Source organism: Schistocerca nitens, chromosome 2 (assembly GCF_023898315.1).
Source record: "Schistocerca nitens isolate TAMUIC-IGC-003100 chromosome 2, iqSchNite1.1, whole genome shotgun sequence".
Lineage (NCBI taxonomy): Eukaryota > Metazoa > Arthropoda > Insecta > Orthoptera > Acrididae > Schistocerca > Schistocerca nitens.
The window spans coordinates 1,026,625,507-1,026,641,835 of NC_064615.1; the positions used below are offsets into that span (position 1 = coordinate 1,026,625,507).

At 41.0% G+C, this 16,329-nt stretch overlaps 1 protein-coding gene across 1 annotated transcript in view; it reads left to right on the top strand.

The window, feature by feature from the left end:
* Window positions 1-5,373: 5,373 nt before the first annotated feature.
* LOC126237376 (dynein axonemal heavy chain 7) overlaps window positions 5,374-16,329 on the top strand; it is a 1,033,797-nt gene continuing 1,022,841 nt past the window's right edge. The window contains exon 1 of the mRNA XM_049947460.1: window positions 5,374-5,867. Within this exon, the coding sequence (XP_049803417.1) occupies window positions 5,374-5,867 (494 nt within the window). The remainder of the gene's footprint in view (window positions 5,868-16,329) is intronic.

Sequence of the window (16,329 nt, forward strand, 5' to 3'; positions counted from 1 at the left end):
TTAAATTTGGGTGTGTAGTTAAAGGTGAGGCCTTTGGATAGGACTGAAACTTCTGTTGAGCTGAGGGTTTTGGTGGAAAGGTTAACAACAGTGTTATGGGAATATTTTGGCTCTTGATTTGGTGCAGTTTTGGGTAGAGAGTTTTGGAGATGTGGCAGTTGAAAAAGTCAGCTAGGCAAGGTTTAGGTGCTGTGAGGGTTGGACAAGGAGGAACACTGTGTGTAGGATAGGGGTTGGAAAGTGGTGCTGTGAGGCAGCAGTAGGATGCCAGCAGGTTGGATGACTTACGGAGGTGATGCCTGGAATGCTCCTCCAGGTGCTGGAGAGCAAGGAATATAGTTTCATAGATGTGATGTATGGAGCCAGGATTGCACAGTAGCAGTATCTTGCGGCAGGAGCAGAGGTGGTTCTGTGATGCCTGTGCCATCGAGGTGTGTATTTGCAGCACCAGGTTTGTGAGCGCCAGGACTGGCAGAATCTGAAAAAGTAAAGGTCATTGTGAAAGGAGAGACAGAATCCAGAGAAAGGTACGTTTTGGCAAGGCTATTTGTGGAGGGATTCCATGGTTTACGCAGCATTTAAGAAATAGGATGCAGGACTGGGTTTTAGCCAGGGAAGGAAATACTTTTCTGAACTAGCGCAGATCGATGGAGCAGGAGTCCATTGTGGCAGGGAATGATGTAAAGGAAATGGGAAAGGTGTGGAAATGGGCAAAATAGAATTTGATGGTTATAAGAGGAGCTGGATAACAGAAAATATGTGTAAAAAATACGTAAAGACATCCAAAAACACGCTCACAGAGACCCAAAAATACGTACAAATAGGTAAAAACAGGCACAAATATTCCAAAAATGTAGAGAAATGGAGAAATGTGAGAGAAAAGGAACAGATGAGGTATGGGAGTATGTTTATTTTGCAATAAGGGGAGAGAGGGGAAGGGGGATGGGTTAGGTTGAGGATCCAAGTTCATGTGGCACAGGCAGGCGTGGAAAATAAAATGCTCAAGTACAATAGGACAAGGGATGAATTGCGATCAACAGGAATAAATATTTCCAGAATGAGATTTTCACTCTGCAGCGGAGTGTGCGCTGATATGTAACTTCCTGGCAGATTAAAATTGTGTGCCGGACCGAGACTCGAACTCGGGACCTTTGCCTTTCGCGGGCAAGTGCTCAACCAACTAAGCTACCCAAGCACGACTCACGCCCCGTCCTCACAGCTTTACTTCTGCCAGTATCTCACCTCCTACCTTCCAAACTTTGCACAAGCTCTCCTGCGAACCTACAGAACTAGCACTCCTGAAAGAAAGGATATTGCGGAGACATGGCTTAGCCACAGCCTGGGGGACGTTTCCAGAATGAGATTTTGACTCTGCAGTGGAGTGTGCGCTGATATGAAACTTCCTGGCAGATTAAAACTGTGTGCCAGACCGAGACTCGAACTCGGGACCTTTGCCTTTTGCGGGCAAGTGCTCAACCAACTGAGCTACCCAAGCACACTCCGCTGCAGAGTGAAAATCTCATTCTGGAAACATCCCCCAGGCTGTGGCTAAGCCATGTCTCCACAATATCCTTTCTTTCAGGAGTGCTAGTTCTGCTAAGTTTGGAGGAGAACTTCTGCAAAGTTTGGAAGGTAGGAGGCGAGGTAGTGGCAGAAGTAAAGCTGTGAGGACGGGGTGTGAGTCGTGCTTGGGTAGCTCAGTTGGTTGAGCACTTGCCCGCGAAAGGCAAAGGTCCCGAGCTCGAGTCTCGGTCTGGCACACAGTTTTAATCTGCCAGGAAGTTTCAGGAATGAATATAATTACAATTATCACAGGAAATAATCTGGAGCATCAGATGTTGCATCAACAGTTCGCTTGGTCACGAAGCCTGTGTTGTGTGTCGATGATTGTTGACACATTGTGCCTGGGAAGTAGATGCAGTTTGGAGGGTGGTGAAAAAACACAGGAAAGGAGAGAAAGAAGGGACTCTGAGACGACTAATGCTACAGAGAATAATAAAAAACGTCACAGGGTTAGAGGACTGAAGAAAGGCCGTTCAGAAGAATCAGACAATGGAAACTAGGTGGGAATAACAACAATGTAGGAAAAGATAGATTGCTACTTACTGTAAAGATAACACTTTACATTGCAGACCTGCACAATTAAAAGACACTTACATGTAAGCTTTTGGCCACAGTCTTTATTGGAAAGAGAGAAACAAGCACCATCCACTCATACAAGCAAGCACACCTTATGCAGACATAGCCACTAACTCAGGCAGCTCAGGCCAGAATGCAACTATCATGTGGAATGGAGCAGCAATCTGGAGGGGACAGGGAAGGGGAAAGGATAGCAGTGTACAAGTGGGCGAATGGAGGAGCACTGTCTGACAGAGTGTGCAGGGACTAGAATGCCAACAGGCACAGCATCAAGGCGTGAGTCACAGAGGTGGGGAAAATGGACTGAAAAAGGAGAGGAGTGGGGAAAGATGAGCGAGTGCATTGGCAGAGGATGGCAAACAAAGAGTGCAGGAAACGGGAATTAGGAGGAGGTGATAGGACAGAGGGGGTGGAAGCATCTTACCGGAGGGTGAGGCCGGGATAATTACAGGAGTGGAAAAGTGTTGTAAGTACAGTTTCCATCTGGTAATTTAGGAAAAGCTGGTGGTGGAGGGGAGGATACAGGTGGCTCGGGTAGGGAAGCAGCCATCGAAATCAAGGATGTTATGTTCAGCTGCATGTTATACCGCAGGATGGTCTACTTTACTCTTGGCCACAGTTTGGTGGTGGTCGTTCATTCTGGTGGACAGTGGTCATTCATCCTGGTGGACAGCTGGATCATAGTCATGCCAATATAAAAAGCTGTACAATTGCTGCAGCAAAGCTGGTAAATGACATATCTGCTTACACAGGTGGCCCAGCCCCTGATGGAGTAGGATAAATGTGTGACAGGACTGGAAAAGGAAGTGCTGGGTGGGTGGACTGGACGGGTCATACACATTGATCTTCCTCAGGGATATGATCTTTGTGGCAAGGGATTGGGATTGGGAGTGGCGTAGGGAAGGTCTGGGATGTTTCAGAGGTTGGGTGGGCAATGGAACACCACTTTAGGAGGGGTGAGAAGGATCTTGGACAGGATGTTGCTCATTTCAGGGCATCAAAGCACTGGTGAAAAATGTGGTTCAGTTGTTCCAGTCCAGGGTGGTGTTGGGTGAAAAAGGGGCACTCCTTTGTGACTGGTTCTTAGGAGTGGCGGAAGATTGGGGGCGGAAGGGAAATGGTACAGGAGATCTGTTTGCAGACTAGGATTGGAGGATAGTATCTGTCTGTGAAGGCCTTCGTGAGATCGTCAGCATGCTGGGCAAGGAAGTTCTCATCACTGCAGATATGCTGTCTCTGGGCAGCCAAGCTGTATGAGAAGGACTTTTTGGTGTCAGATAGACGACAGCTGTCCAAATGCAGGTATTGCAGGTGGTTGATGGGTTTAAGGTGGACAGAGGTGCAGATGGAGCCATTAAAGAGGAGGGAGTCAATGCCTAGAAAGGTGCCACACTGGGTTGAGGAGATCAGGTGAAGCTGTAGAGGTGTTGGGGTTGTGAAGGAATGAGGATACGTTGACATTGAGTCCAGGTCATGAAAATATCATCAATGAACCTCAACCAGGGTAGGGTTTGGCATTTTGGGAAGCTAGGAAGGTCTCTGCTAGGCAGTTTGAATAGGAGGGCAATATGCGGGTGCTTATGGCTGTGCCGCAGATTTGTTTGTATACATCCTCTTCAAAGGAGACGTAATTGTGGGTCAGGATAAAGATAGTAAGGTGTACTAGGCATCAAGTAGTGGGTTTGGAGTCTGAAGGACATTGGGGAAGGTAGTCTTCAATAGTGATAAGACCATGGATATGAGGGATGTTGGTGTATAGGGAGGTGGCATCATCAGTGACAAGTAGGAATCCGGGGCGGTAAAGGTGTAGGGTTGGTGGAGAGTTGGTGAAGGAAATGGTTGGTATCTTTGATGTGGGAGGCTATATTATGGGCAACTGGTTGGAAGTGATGGTCAGTCAGGGCTGAAATTCTTTCAGTGGGGACATAGTAACCAGCCACAATTCTCTAGCTATTTATAAATTATATTGATCATCCCATATGATCATAGAATGGAAAATCCAGGATGAAATGTAACAATACTACAAAAAGGATAGTTGCTACTCACCATATAGTGGAGACGATGAGTCGCAGATAGGCACAGCAATAGGAACAGTGTCAGAAAGTGAGATTTCCGCCAACAAGGCTTTCCAAAGAACCTCAGAAAATGCACAAACTCACTAATTCACACAACACACACACACACACACACACACACACACACACACACACACACACACACACAGCAGTCAGAGACTGTAGTCATGTATGTGTGAATTGCATTTGCATGTGTGTGTGTTTTGTCTATTTCCGATGAAGGCCTTATTGGACATATGAATGTAGTTTTGTTAATATGTGTTGGTGTGGTTTTGAGTTTAATGCTTTCTGGAAGTCAAGAAATGCTGTCAGAGTAGAAGATAGAAATGGAATAATAATGCAAATGTAGAAGAAAAAGAAAGGGAAAAATGCTGATTAATGTACTGTCTTTGATCTTCCACTATCTCTAGATCTCTGCTTCTCTTTTCTGCATCTTCGCCTCTGTTCCTACTCATACTGTACTTTTAACATTCACCTTTCTCCAGTTCCCCATAAACAATTTCAGTTTCCTCCCTGAATGAGTAAGCTATTTGTTTCAAAAATTGGGAACATGCTTTTGTATTTTAAATGTTTCTATTACCAATACTGCAAGTTGAACCTCCTGAAAGTAAATAGGACTACTGTTTAATCTCTATATTTTCTTCATTATGCTCCACTGCTGCATAGCCACAAGGATAATTATAATTTGTTTGAGTATTTATTAAGTTATTATTGTCTCGTTTATTGTCTCTTTCAATTATTGACTTAGAATCTATGCAATCTTCATCATTGTTATGTTGGTATCTGTGACTTTATTTCAAGAGAATGTTCTCAACATTCCAGTATGTGTTTTATCAGACTTTACCTGCGCTGAAAATATGTTTAGAAGCTTTTTGGATGCACTATGTATATTCAGGCACTTGGTTCAGAAACTAAAAAAAGAATCATGTTTTTCTTGACCAAGCAAATGCCAGGATGGTCTGTAGTTCCTCGTCTTGTACTTTAGTTTTAAAATATAGTAAACAAAACTAAACTAAAGAAAAGTTTTATGCTCTGTATAGTTTGGATTCTAAATTTAAATCGAGTATGTATGTCATGTGTATAGTTTATACTGATTGCAAAACTAATTTATTTTTTGATAATGGACACTTTGCAGATGCGTGAAGGATCATATATGGCGATGAGGAAAGAAAGAGAAGAATTTAGGAAAAAATTGGTGAATCTCATCCTCAAAAAAGAGGGTGGAGACACATCATATGACGACAGTTTGTCAGCTGAAGAGAAAGAAGTCTTGCGTTACTATTACTACATCCATCATGGCATTGACACAGTTCATGTGCCACCTTTGGAAGATGAATGGATAAGAAATATACAAACACGTATCCCAAACAAACTTAAAAAATGGGGTTCCCTAATTGAAGACACTACTGCTGAAGTAAAAGAAGATTTTATATTAAATATGAAGAAAGCAGTTGTAGATTTTGTGCTGCAGGACCCAACAGAAGGGAATAATAAAATGAAAGAATTTGATTCACCCCATAGGCAAGAGCTGAAAGAGATGTCTAAAACTTGGCATGCCGCACATCAGGATGCCAAGTCGAAGATATATAAGAACCTGCATGCTATTAATCCATGTTTGTCTCAGATATTAGATCTGTGGCACAAATCTTTCAAGTAAGTTATTTTACATACTACCTCTTTCTAAATAAGTTATTTCAATATTACAAATAGAGTGTAGTCAGAAAATTTCTTTTTCTGTGTTTTACGTTAAGTCTTTGAAAGTGACCTTATTTTTAATAATGATATTTCATATCTCAAATAAATAATAGCTGGTGTAACATCAAATAAAGGTTGGAATTCCCTATTACCAAAGATATTCTGTGAAGAAATTGTTAATGCAATTTTCACGTTTATTTCGAATTTTTCTAACACGAAAAATCAAAAATTGCCACTCAGGCACCAGAACAAATTGTCATATTTCAGCTAATGGCCAATGTAAGCATGATAGATTAGCTTGGAAAATTCTTGCCCTATGCAGATAATTGTAATTTGGTATCATACTGTACAGGAGGGACTTATTTGTTTTGCAGGAGAGAGTAACATTTTTCTCTTAATAAAGTGATTCTGTAGGCACGTTTGAAATCATTTTCTTAGTGGTATACAACATGTAGTCTTCCTTGGTAATTGCCTGGTAGGATGAGTCCTTTTGAGATTTCCCCTACAGGCAGAACAGATGTTTGAGAGTTGTCTCAAGCATGTCAAATACTCAGTTCAATTTGTGAAGAAGGTGAACTACTTAGGAATTGGAGCACTTTGATAGAATGCTCGTTCAGTTCTGAACGGCCTTACCAAGTAACCTCAGTATAATTCTTCCTCAGATTTATTGGTAATTTGGTAGAGAGTCATTGAAATAGAATGAGGATCAAATTTGAATCATCTGGAATTGGGAATTTAAAAAGCACCACCCTGTCAGGTAGGAATCGAATAAAAAAATTAGTCTGCAAAGTATTGTTGTGAAAGTGTGGAGGCAGACAGGATGTAGCATAGCCTAGAAAACCTCCAAAGCAATCTTTGTTGCTCCATTAACCATCATGTAGCAGATACTGTGTACTCATTTATTTATTTTTATTTTATGTATATAAACACTTCGTTTTGTTACCATCCATAGCATTTAACTTCAGTCTGCTACAACATTTTAGGTAACTCTCCTTTTCTGACTCTTAAATATAAAGTAAAATTTCTTTATGAGAAACAGCTTATATTACATTAATAATGGTTATATACAGGGTGAGTCACCTAACGTTACCGCTGGATATATTTCGTAAACCACATCAAATACTGACGAATCGATTCCACAGACCGAACGTGAGGAGAGGGGCTAGTGTAACTGGTTAATACAAACCATAAAAAAATGCACAGAAGTATGTTTTTTAACACAAACCTACGTTTTTTTAAATGGAACCCCATTAGTTTTGTTAGCACATCTGAACATATAAACAAATATGTAATCAGTGCCATTTGTTGCATTGTAAAATGTTAATTACATCCGGAGATATTGTAACCTAAAGTTGACGCTGGAGTACCACTCCTCCGCTGTTCGATCGTGTGTATATATAGGGTAACATTCCACGTGGGAAAAATATATCTAAAAACAAAGATGCTGTAACTTGCCAAACGAAAGCGCTGGCATGTTGATAGACACGCAAACAAATACAAACAAACAAAGGCAAAGAGTTTGGCCCAAACTCTTTGCCTTTACAAATGTCTGCTTGTGTCTGTGTACGTGCAGATGGATATGTGCATGTGTGCGAGTGTATACCTGTCCTTTTTTCCCCCTAAGGTAAGTCTTTCTGCTCCCGGGATTGGAATGACTCCTTACCCTCTCCCTTAAAACCCACATCCTTTCGTCTTTCCCTCTCTTTCTCTCTTTCCTGATGAAGCAACCGTTGGTACCGAAAGCTTGAATCTTGTGTGTCTATCAACATGCCAGCGCTTTCGTTTGGTAAGTTACATCATCTTTGTTTATATATAATGGTTTGTTGCCCAATGCTTTGGGCACGCAGGCTCCTCGTGTTGAACAAGACAATAAGGGCACGATGGAAGAGGAACATGTGGTCGCTGTTGTGACGCTGTCTGCTGCTGCTGATTAGTGAGGCACTTCCCTATGCTGCATGGATGCCGTGGTTGCATGGCTGTGACATTGTTTTCTCCTTTTAGCTACCCAACAGCAGCTGAGGAAGCAAAGGCAGCTACTTTGTACTTTGCTCTGTCTGATTTCCCACGGCCCTAAGTGCTTCAAAAAGGCTGAGCAGTGTTCAGAACATCAGTGAGAGAAGGATTTTCACATTGTAAAGCACATTCACAAACTTCCCTATCAGGTGCCAATGCCTGTTACAGCATCATGAACCATCAAATCAGCATCTGAGTCCTGGTTGGCCTCAGTAACAAACTGGCAATATGTCTAAGCCCATGAAGTTATGCTGCCCAAGCTCTGTATGACTGTTGCAGCCGCTTTTGACAATGGTAGAACTCAACATGAATAGCAAATAATGTATGTTTGCAATGATAAATGGAGAGCAAGTGACACATTTCATCAAAAGAGGGATTGGCATGTTCCTGAAGATTGTAAAAATGATGAGAAATCCATGACAATAATAAAGCACTACACAAATAAGGATAGGGGACTACAAAAGCTTGAAAATGTTGCTGAAGATGTTTTTCTTATGCATCCCATCTTCAGCAGAATCAATCACTTAGAGTAAATGGTGGGGGTTGCATCAACGGCAGTGGAATCTAGCACATCAGCTAGGCTGCCAAATTATTTAGTGCTACTGTGAGAGCCTGATGCTGGTCACTGAGAGCTTGTTGTTTTTCAAGAAGACATTGAAGAATTTCTTCCATTCACATGTTGGCTGTGCATCATACCAAGAAACAAAACATGTTTCACCATCTGTCCAGGTTGTGAGGGTGACTTCTTTAGGCTGGCTGTGGAGGCACTTGTATTGTGTAGTGTTTGATTATGTGTGCACACCTTATAACGTTACCAGAGTTTCCATTTCTCTTCTATTCACAAATAGACTGAGGAAAAAATGACATGGTGTGCCTCTGTATGAGCTCCAATTCTGTTGTCAATAGCGTTTTGCCACGAAAAGAACATTGTCTCCCTCCCTTCATCCACACCCCCTCCAGGGATTCCCATTTGAACTCCTAAAGTATCTCCACAACACTCCTGTATTACTGGTAATGTATCTAGCGACAGACCCCTGCATTGCTTCTGTACATTCCTTTTGTCTGATATGGTGGGGAATCCAAACACTCGAATACTACTCACAAATGGGTCACGGTAGTGTTCTATATGTGGTCTCCATGCTTATGGATGATTGGTGGCTGTCTTTGAGAATGAGAGCAGAAGATTTGAAGATAAGCAGATAAAATGTAAGCACTATTGGGCACGAACATTAGCAGATGTTGCAGATATCCAAAAGCAAATGACCACGATACTCTGAATGATTCCACAAGATGTGTTTGCTGATGGTTTCCAACAGCTTTACAACCAGTGCCACAAATGTGTTGTATCTAGTGGTGATTACATTGCAGGCTAGTAAAGGTATTTTATTTGAAACTCTTGTTTCCTTTATTTTCTGAGCCAATTCATCAAACTTTTCAGGCACACCCTGTTAATGAGCTACAGTTCCCTACATCGCTCCCAATATACTGAAGTTGATCATCTGCCCTCCCCTCTACCTACCTCGTGCTTATTCCATTTCATACTGCTTTGCAATGTTACTCCTAGATATTTAATGGAGGTGAATGTGTCACGCAACCATGCCACTATTACTGTATTTGACCACCACCGGATTGCTTTTCCTACACATCTGCATTAATGTTCTTTTTTCTTTATTTAGAGCAAGCTGCCATTCATCATACCAAATCATGCCATTCATCATACCAAATAGAAATTATGTTTCACTTGTCCTGTATCCTCCTACAGTCACTCAAAGATGACACCTTCCCATACACGACAGCATCATTAGCAAACAGCTGCAGATTGCTGCTCACCCTTTCCATCAGATTGTTTCTGAATACAGTGAACAAGAGCAGTCCTGTAACATTTGTCTGCGGCACTCCTGATGACACCCTTGCCTCTTACGAACTCCATTCAGAACGATGTACGGGGTAGCACAGTCAATGAAAAGTCAAGTAGCAGAAAAAATTCATGTAGTCAAAAATTTTTGTAAAGTGGTAGAAGGGAGTGCCATGAACAGCCTACTAAAAGTCATGACCAGGGGGAGTGAGTGTGGGGGTAGTGGCACTTTTAAAAGTAACATTTTTATGTTTGTCATAAACAATTCAAAAACAGTGGCTTATAGTGTAAATGTTTCCCATTACAAAATTAAACTGTATAAAATTTCCTGCAAAAGAGGTCCCATTATTTTTTTCTTAGGACTAATGTAGGTGATGGAAAATTGCAGATTATTAAAATATTCTTTTAATGGTATAAAATTGATGTTTATCTTTTCTTTCAATGATGTGGGTTAAAAACAAATATTAAATGAGCGTAAAACTTCCAAGTGCAGTAGAGCCATATTAAGGGATAAATTATGTTCTGGGCGTGTAAGTGGGTGGATGGAGGGGGGAGGGTGGGGGGGGGGTGGGAGGGGTAGAAGTGCGAGGGAAGGTAGCTCTCCAAATTGTGGCCATGCACTTCCCCCCTTGATAGTTTGCATACTGAAGAGTGATCAGGTGGCACCCCATTCTCATTTATTCCACTATGTCACAGTAAGCAACTACAATGTGTGTCACAAGGTTATACTGACCTTTCCACAGCTCGCCTTATGACTCACTAGCGATGCAATGCGCGCGCACACACACACACACACACACACACACACACACACACACACACACACACAGGAGTGTTTGTTTTACGCAAAGTGTGTTAACACCATGTGGAATACAGATATGAGTTACTAATAAAACTAACAGTCGAAATGCTTATGGACAGATTCTTCATAAATTTCTGCACACTGATCATATGCTAGAGGGGAAGTTGATTTTTAGTAAACCAATACGGTAGTTACTACATTCTTCTGGGAACAATTACTTCCCCCACTACCAGCACTGCTTGATTTTCAGTTTACAGACAGAGTTTACTTAACATCATTTCCTGTCCAGTTCTCTTATGTCAGTGTTCGTGTTGATATAGTGGAGTTATTTTGAGTTTATTGAGTGAGTATTTACATGCAGTTGCTAAATGTCCTATTACATAAAATACGTTCCTATAAACAATGGCTGGGAAGTGTTTTAATTTGTAATTGCGATGTCAGTGATCTATGTAGTTTTGATGAGAAACATGTTGGATGGGTCAATGTAGCAACTTTATGCTGTTTATCTTTGACAGAACATTGAAAAGCCATGTAACTGTGTTGCAATCACTCAGTTGTAAGTTAATGAATGTTCAGAAAGTGATTGAACTTGTTTTGCCATTAATTGTGCTACTAGTAGACTGCATAAATCATTTTCATTCAGAAACTGCTGGCACTTATAGATTGGATATCACCACCGAGTGAAGTCACTTATCACATACTCTCAGCATGCCTTGCAAGGCACATGTAAATGTTCTGATGGAATGGAACAGGTCATGTTCAATTCCAGAACAGTAATCTACTATAACACATTGCTTGACTTATACTGAAATATCTCAAGTTCCATAACACCTAGGTGGCCTACTTCTGTTGCATAGTGAGCCAGTTTAAGCTTCTGGGCCTGTCAAGATGTTGGGAGAGCTGAGGGTAGGATAATGCATTTGATACCCCTCACGCTGTGGGAAGAAGTCCAATCACTGGTATGGCAGACAATGGAACAGAAATAGTGGAATACATACCGACAGCATGTTACACTTGGAGCAACATCTTCACTGTGGTAGACAGTTGAAAGTTCCAGATTTCGAGCGTTTTTACATAATGATTCACTTAACAACATCAAATAAGTACTCATTTAATAAACTAGAAGTAACTACACTATATCAGCACAAGTTAATTGAAGTTATTTTGTTTACTCACATAGGAGAAATGGATAGGAAATGCTGTGGACATATAGTCCTTAAACTGGCTAAAAAGTAGATTTCGTAATTTCTAAAGAAATCGCTGCTGCTGGAAAACCTTTCACAGAAGGTGAGTTCGCAAAAAAGTGCACTATGATTGCTGTATCAGAACTATGAATAGAAAAAAATCAAATGATTGAGAGCATGAGCTGGTCCAGGATGACAGTTCAAAGAATACCGTATGATATCTATACCTACCTTCATGATGAGTTAAAAAAGAAACCTTTAGAATTCAAGTACTACTCATTATCCACGGACTGTAGTGACATGAATGATACTGCACAGCTTTTAGTTTTCATTGGTGGTGTTAACAACAATTTAAATGTCATAGAAGAACTGGCAGGATTGTGTTCCATGACGATGGAGAAATCTCTAATGAAGTGAAAGAATGTGTCACGAAGATGTGGGTTTGACTTTTGAAAACACTGTGGCCATTTGTATCGATGGAGCACCTTCTATGTTTGGAAAGAAGATTGGTGCATCTTTTATTTATTCTTGCTTACGGGTCCATTAACTGATATTCTGATACCAAGCCTGCCCATAATTTATGTAAACTTGCATATAATAGGAAGTCAGACTCCCGTAGACATTCCGCAAATTGCTGCAGATTTCAACGCAGAGCCACTAAGACGCGTTAGCGTGCGAACCATTCAACGAAACATCATCGATATGGGCTTTCAGAGCTGAAGGCCCACACGTGTATCCTTAATAACTGCACGACACAAAGCTTTACACTTCACCTGAACCTGTCAACACCGACATTGGAGTGTTGATGACTGGAAACATGTTGCCTGGTCGGACGACTCTCGTTTCAAATTGTATCGAGCGGATGGACATGGTTGGGTGTGGAGACAACCTCATGAATCCATGGACCATGTCAGCTAGGGACTATTCAAGCTGGTGGAGGTTGATTGGAGTGATATGGAACCTCTGATATGTCTAGATACGGCTCTGACAGGTGACATGTACGTAAGCGTTCTGTCTGATCACCTTCATCCATTCATGTCATTGTGCATTCCGTCGGACTTGGGCAATTCCAGCAGGACAACGTGACACCCCACACGTCCAGAATTGCTACAAAGTTGCTCTAGGAACACTCTTCTGAGTTTAAACACTTCCGCTGGCCTCCAAACTCCTCAGACATGAGCACATCTTGGATACCTTGCAACACGCTGTTCAGAAGATACCTCCATCCCCTCGTGCTCTTGCGGATTTATGGACAGCCCTGCAGGATTCATGGTGTTAGTTCCCTCCAGCACTACTTCAGACATTAGACGAGACCATGCCATGTCGTGTTAGTGGAATGCCAGGAGCACACATGTTCACAGTTTGTGAGTGGCAATCCACTTAAGCGTTCAGTGTCACTTTATTACGCAAATAGTATGAGTTCTTGTTCACAAGTTCGAAATGAAATGAATTGATCGTATGGCATTTATTGGCCAGGATATCCCCTTAATTCTAAGATTCACATACACTACAATGTTCGTACACACAGTGTCTTTGAATCTCGACTTGATTTCATTAGTGTTAACATAGTCACAATGACTAAAAACATCATATATTTCTACATAATTATTGTTCAGTTGAGTATAAACTGTAGGTTACTGTATGCTGGGGAATAATTTTCGTTGGATGCTCATCCATTTCGAAGCGGGCCGACAGGAGAACCCCAGAAAATCTCCGTAGAGCAGACAGTCAAAACCACTCATTTCTTTCACTTTATGCTTTTGTTTCCCATACGTAAACGCGAAATTAAAACAGTTTTACAGAAACAGAACTGAAAATACTACAATGAATAATGCAAAGGATATCTTCTCTACATCACATGACATTACATGGCACGTGACAAAAGTTTTTCAATTGGCAGTGTTAAGGTTTAATTTTTTCTACATTTCGGTTTTTGTTTTCTGTTGGCAGTTTGTTCAAAATTTGTTACTGTGGGCACATATGTGATCACTATATTTTCAAATTAAAGTTTTTTTTTGTTACCGTTATTATTTGTTTCCAAAATTTGTTGTGTGGTGAAAGTCTCTTATTATCTGTATGTATTTAAGTATTTTCTTGAATGTCGTTGTCTTGATGCGTCGCCGTACGTCATCATAAGTCTACGCTGACTGGAGTGGCGGTGTATCGGCTGGAAACCGATGTCGTCGGTGAGGTCAGCCAACGGCCGGCCGGAACACGCATTCAAGTCTCGAAGTCGGAACCCGCAGACATGCTGCTGCTGGTCTGGAAAGTCGCCGGTCGGAATCGCGTAGGCCCACGTCCTACGCTTCGATGCCCAGCATGTCAGATCGATTCGGCACGGGTTCATGAAAATTAACTTAAACGTGGTATAGAATTCTGACTGCACGCAGATGTTATTTTGCTGAAGGGCAGAATTTGATTAATCTACTATTCATTATTCCGTATAGGCACTCTCTCTTACACTACACTTGCGTGAGCATTTAGTGTCTTCATTTTCCGATGTATGGTTCCTTTAATTCGTACGACATAACTCAGTTCACAAACGGTACACAGACAGTTTGTAAAACAATCATTAATTCGTTAGGTTTGTGAAATTATGATGCACGTCACTACATAGGCATTTCATAAGCGATCGCCTACGTTGACAGTTTGCTTCCGACACACGGTTCCACAAACATTTCACACGCACCCGTTCGCCGTTCATTTCAGCCTCAGTCTGCAGCGAAGCAGAAACTAACATTGTTGATGGTTGCAACTCGCGTCCATTCCAAACACATTGACTTCCATGTTTTGGTTCTACACTATCACCATGTTAACGTCTCGCGTGCATACTGACGTCTTGGCGAAGTTTGTACATAGTACGGTCAACGTTCAATATTACACTTCTTGTCATTAACCATAGTTAATTCACAGTCACCGTTACCACAAATGATAACATTTTAATTATTTTCACCAACATACTTCATTTTAAAGTTCATGTTAGCTTAGCAGGTTTGGCTGCAATTACTTTGAAATATTATGTTCCTTTCTCTGCCACAGTTCACAATTTTAGTACATGTTGTGAATGAACATCTAGGTACATATTTATTTGTATTTACTTGTTATTACTTATAGCACCCCATATCAAGAGGGGTTTGTGATCAGTTGATTATTAAGACTGGTAACAAGACTCTGGCCTGACTTTACAATATTTCTTCTTTATTTTCAAACCAAGTCACATTTTTATAATTACATTTATCTTTATAGGACCGCCAAGCATGTTCTTGGTTTGTACTCAAGTAGCGAACCGCAGATCCTATCGCTAAGTTAAATTTCGATCATAGGGCCAAAACTTAGCAAGTTCATGTGCTCAAATGGCATGACATAACTAAAACGGGTGATCCTAATGTTTTACTATCTTAGCAACTCAAATAATTCATGATGTTTGTCATTTTCACTGCTTTACAAACACGATTATTTCCTCCACTGATCTCATTAAAGTTTCTTTCTGTTTTCGTTAGCAAGATTGGAACATAAATATAAGTACGAGTTATGAAACTCTGACACGGCTTCTGTATCACTGTTTCAAAGAACTAGAATTACATTTGAAATTGAAATAATAAACAAAGAAATTTCAGTACAAGCATAAGGTCCTTTTCTCATCTACTTATTAATCCTCAATAGTAACTACTACTCTCCAAGGCAATATGCGATTAACTCTTTAAAAATGATTAGGGCTTAGGCACAACTGCCCATTGCAAACTTGCACAAATGCGCTAGACAATTGGCACAAAACAGTTCACGAATAATGCAATAATCAATGAGAACTTACAACTACAGTCAAAAGTGTAAATGAATCGTGGTTAGATACTTAACTCCATAGAATTTCTCTATCTGCTCTACCAAACTCTCGGGCCTTGTACGTACAGGTACAATAATCTTGTTAATGTCTCTGGCGTCCAACACCAACGTAAGTTTTTCTCCCGACTTTCTACAGCGACTAATGGATTGCTATATGGCAATAAAGCTGGTTCTATTGTACTCCATTGCATCACTTTTCTTATTTCTTTGGTAACTATGTCTTCTTTCGTCCACGGAACGGAGTAAGTTGGGTGACAAAATGTTTTGTGAGGCACCACCGTAATATTGTAGACATAACCTTTAATTGTACCTGGTTTCTCCGAAAAGAAACATCTAAATAACCATTTAATAGCTGAGTCAATTGCTTTTGTTGTTCCAGACCCAAATAACCCGACTCTTGCACCGTGGTGTTGATCAAATTTATCCTACGAAGAGCAGCGACTTCCACAGTGTCCGAGTAATAAAATTCCTTGCCAGTTAAGTCGCTGCCAACCTGTAGTATTTGCAGCCCCCTGCACTTTCCATGGGAACTCTGACATTACTTCCCGTGTATCTTCTTGGTTCGCATGAAATCCAGAACAGTTCTCGTACCTTCATTCACTGTGCTGAATTCTCCGATCGAGAGGTAAATATTTGCCTTTTCCTAACGTAAGAAGTCACACCCCAGCATACAGGCCACCGTTAATCCCTTAACCACAAGGAAAGAGCATTTCATGGCTTATTCTC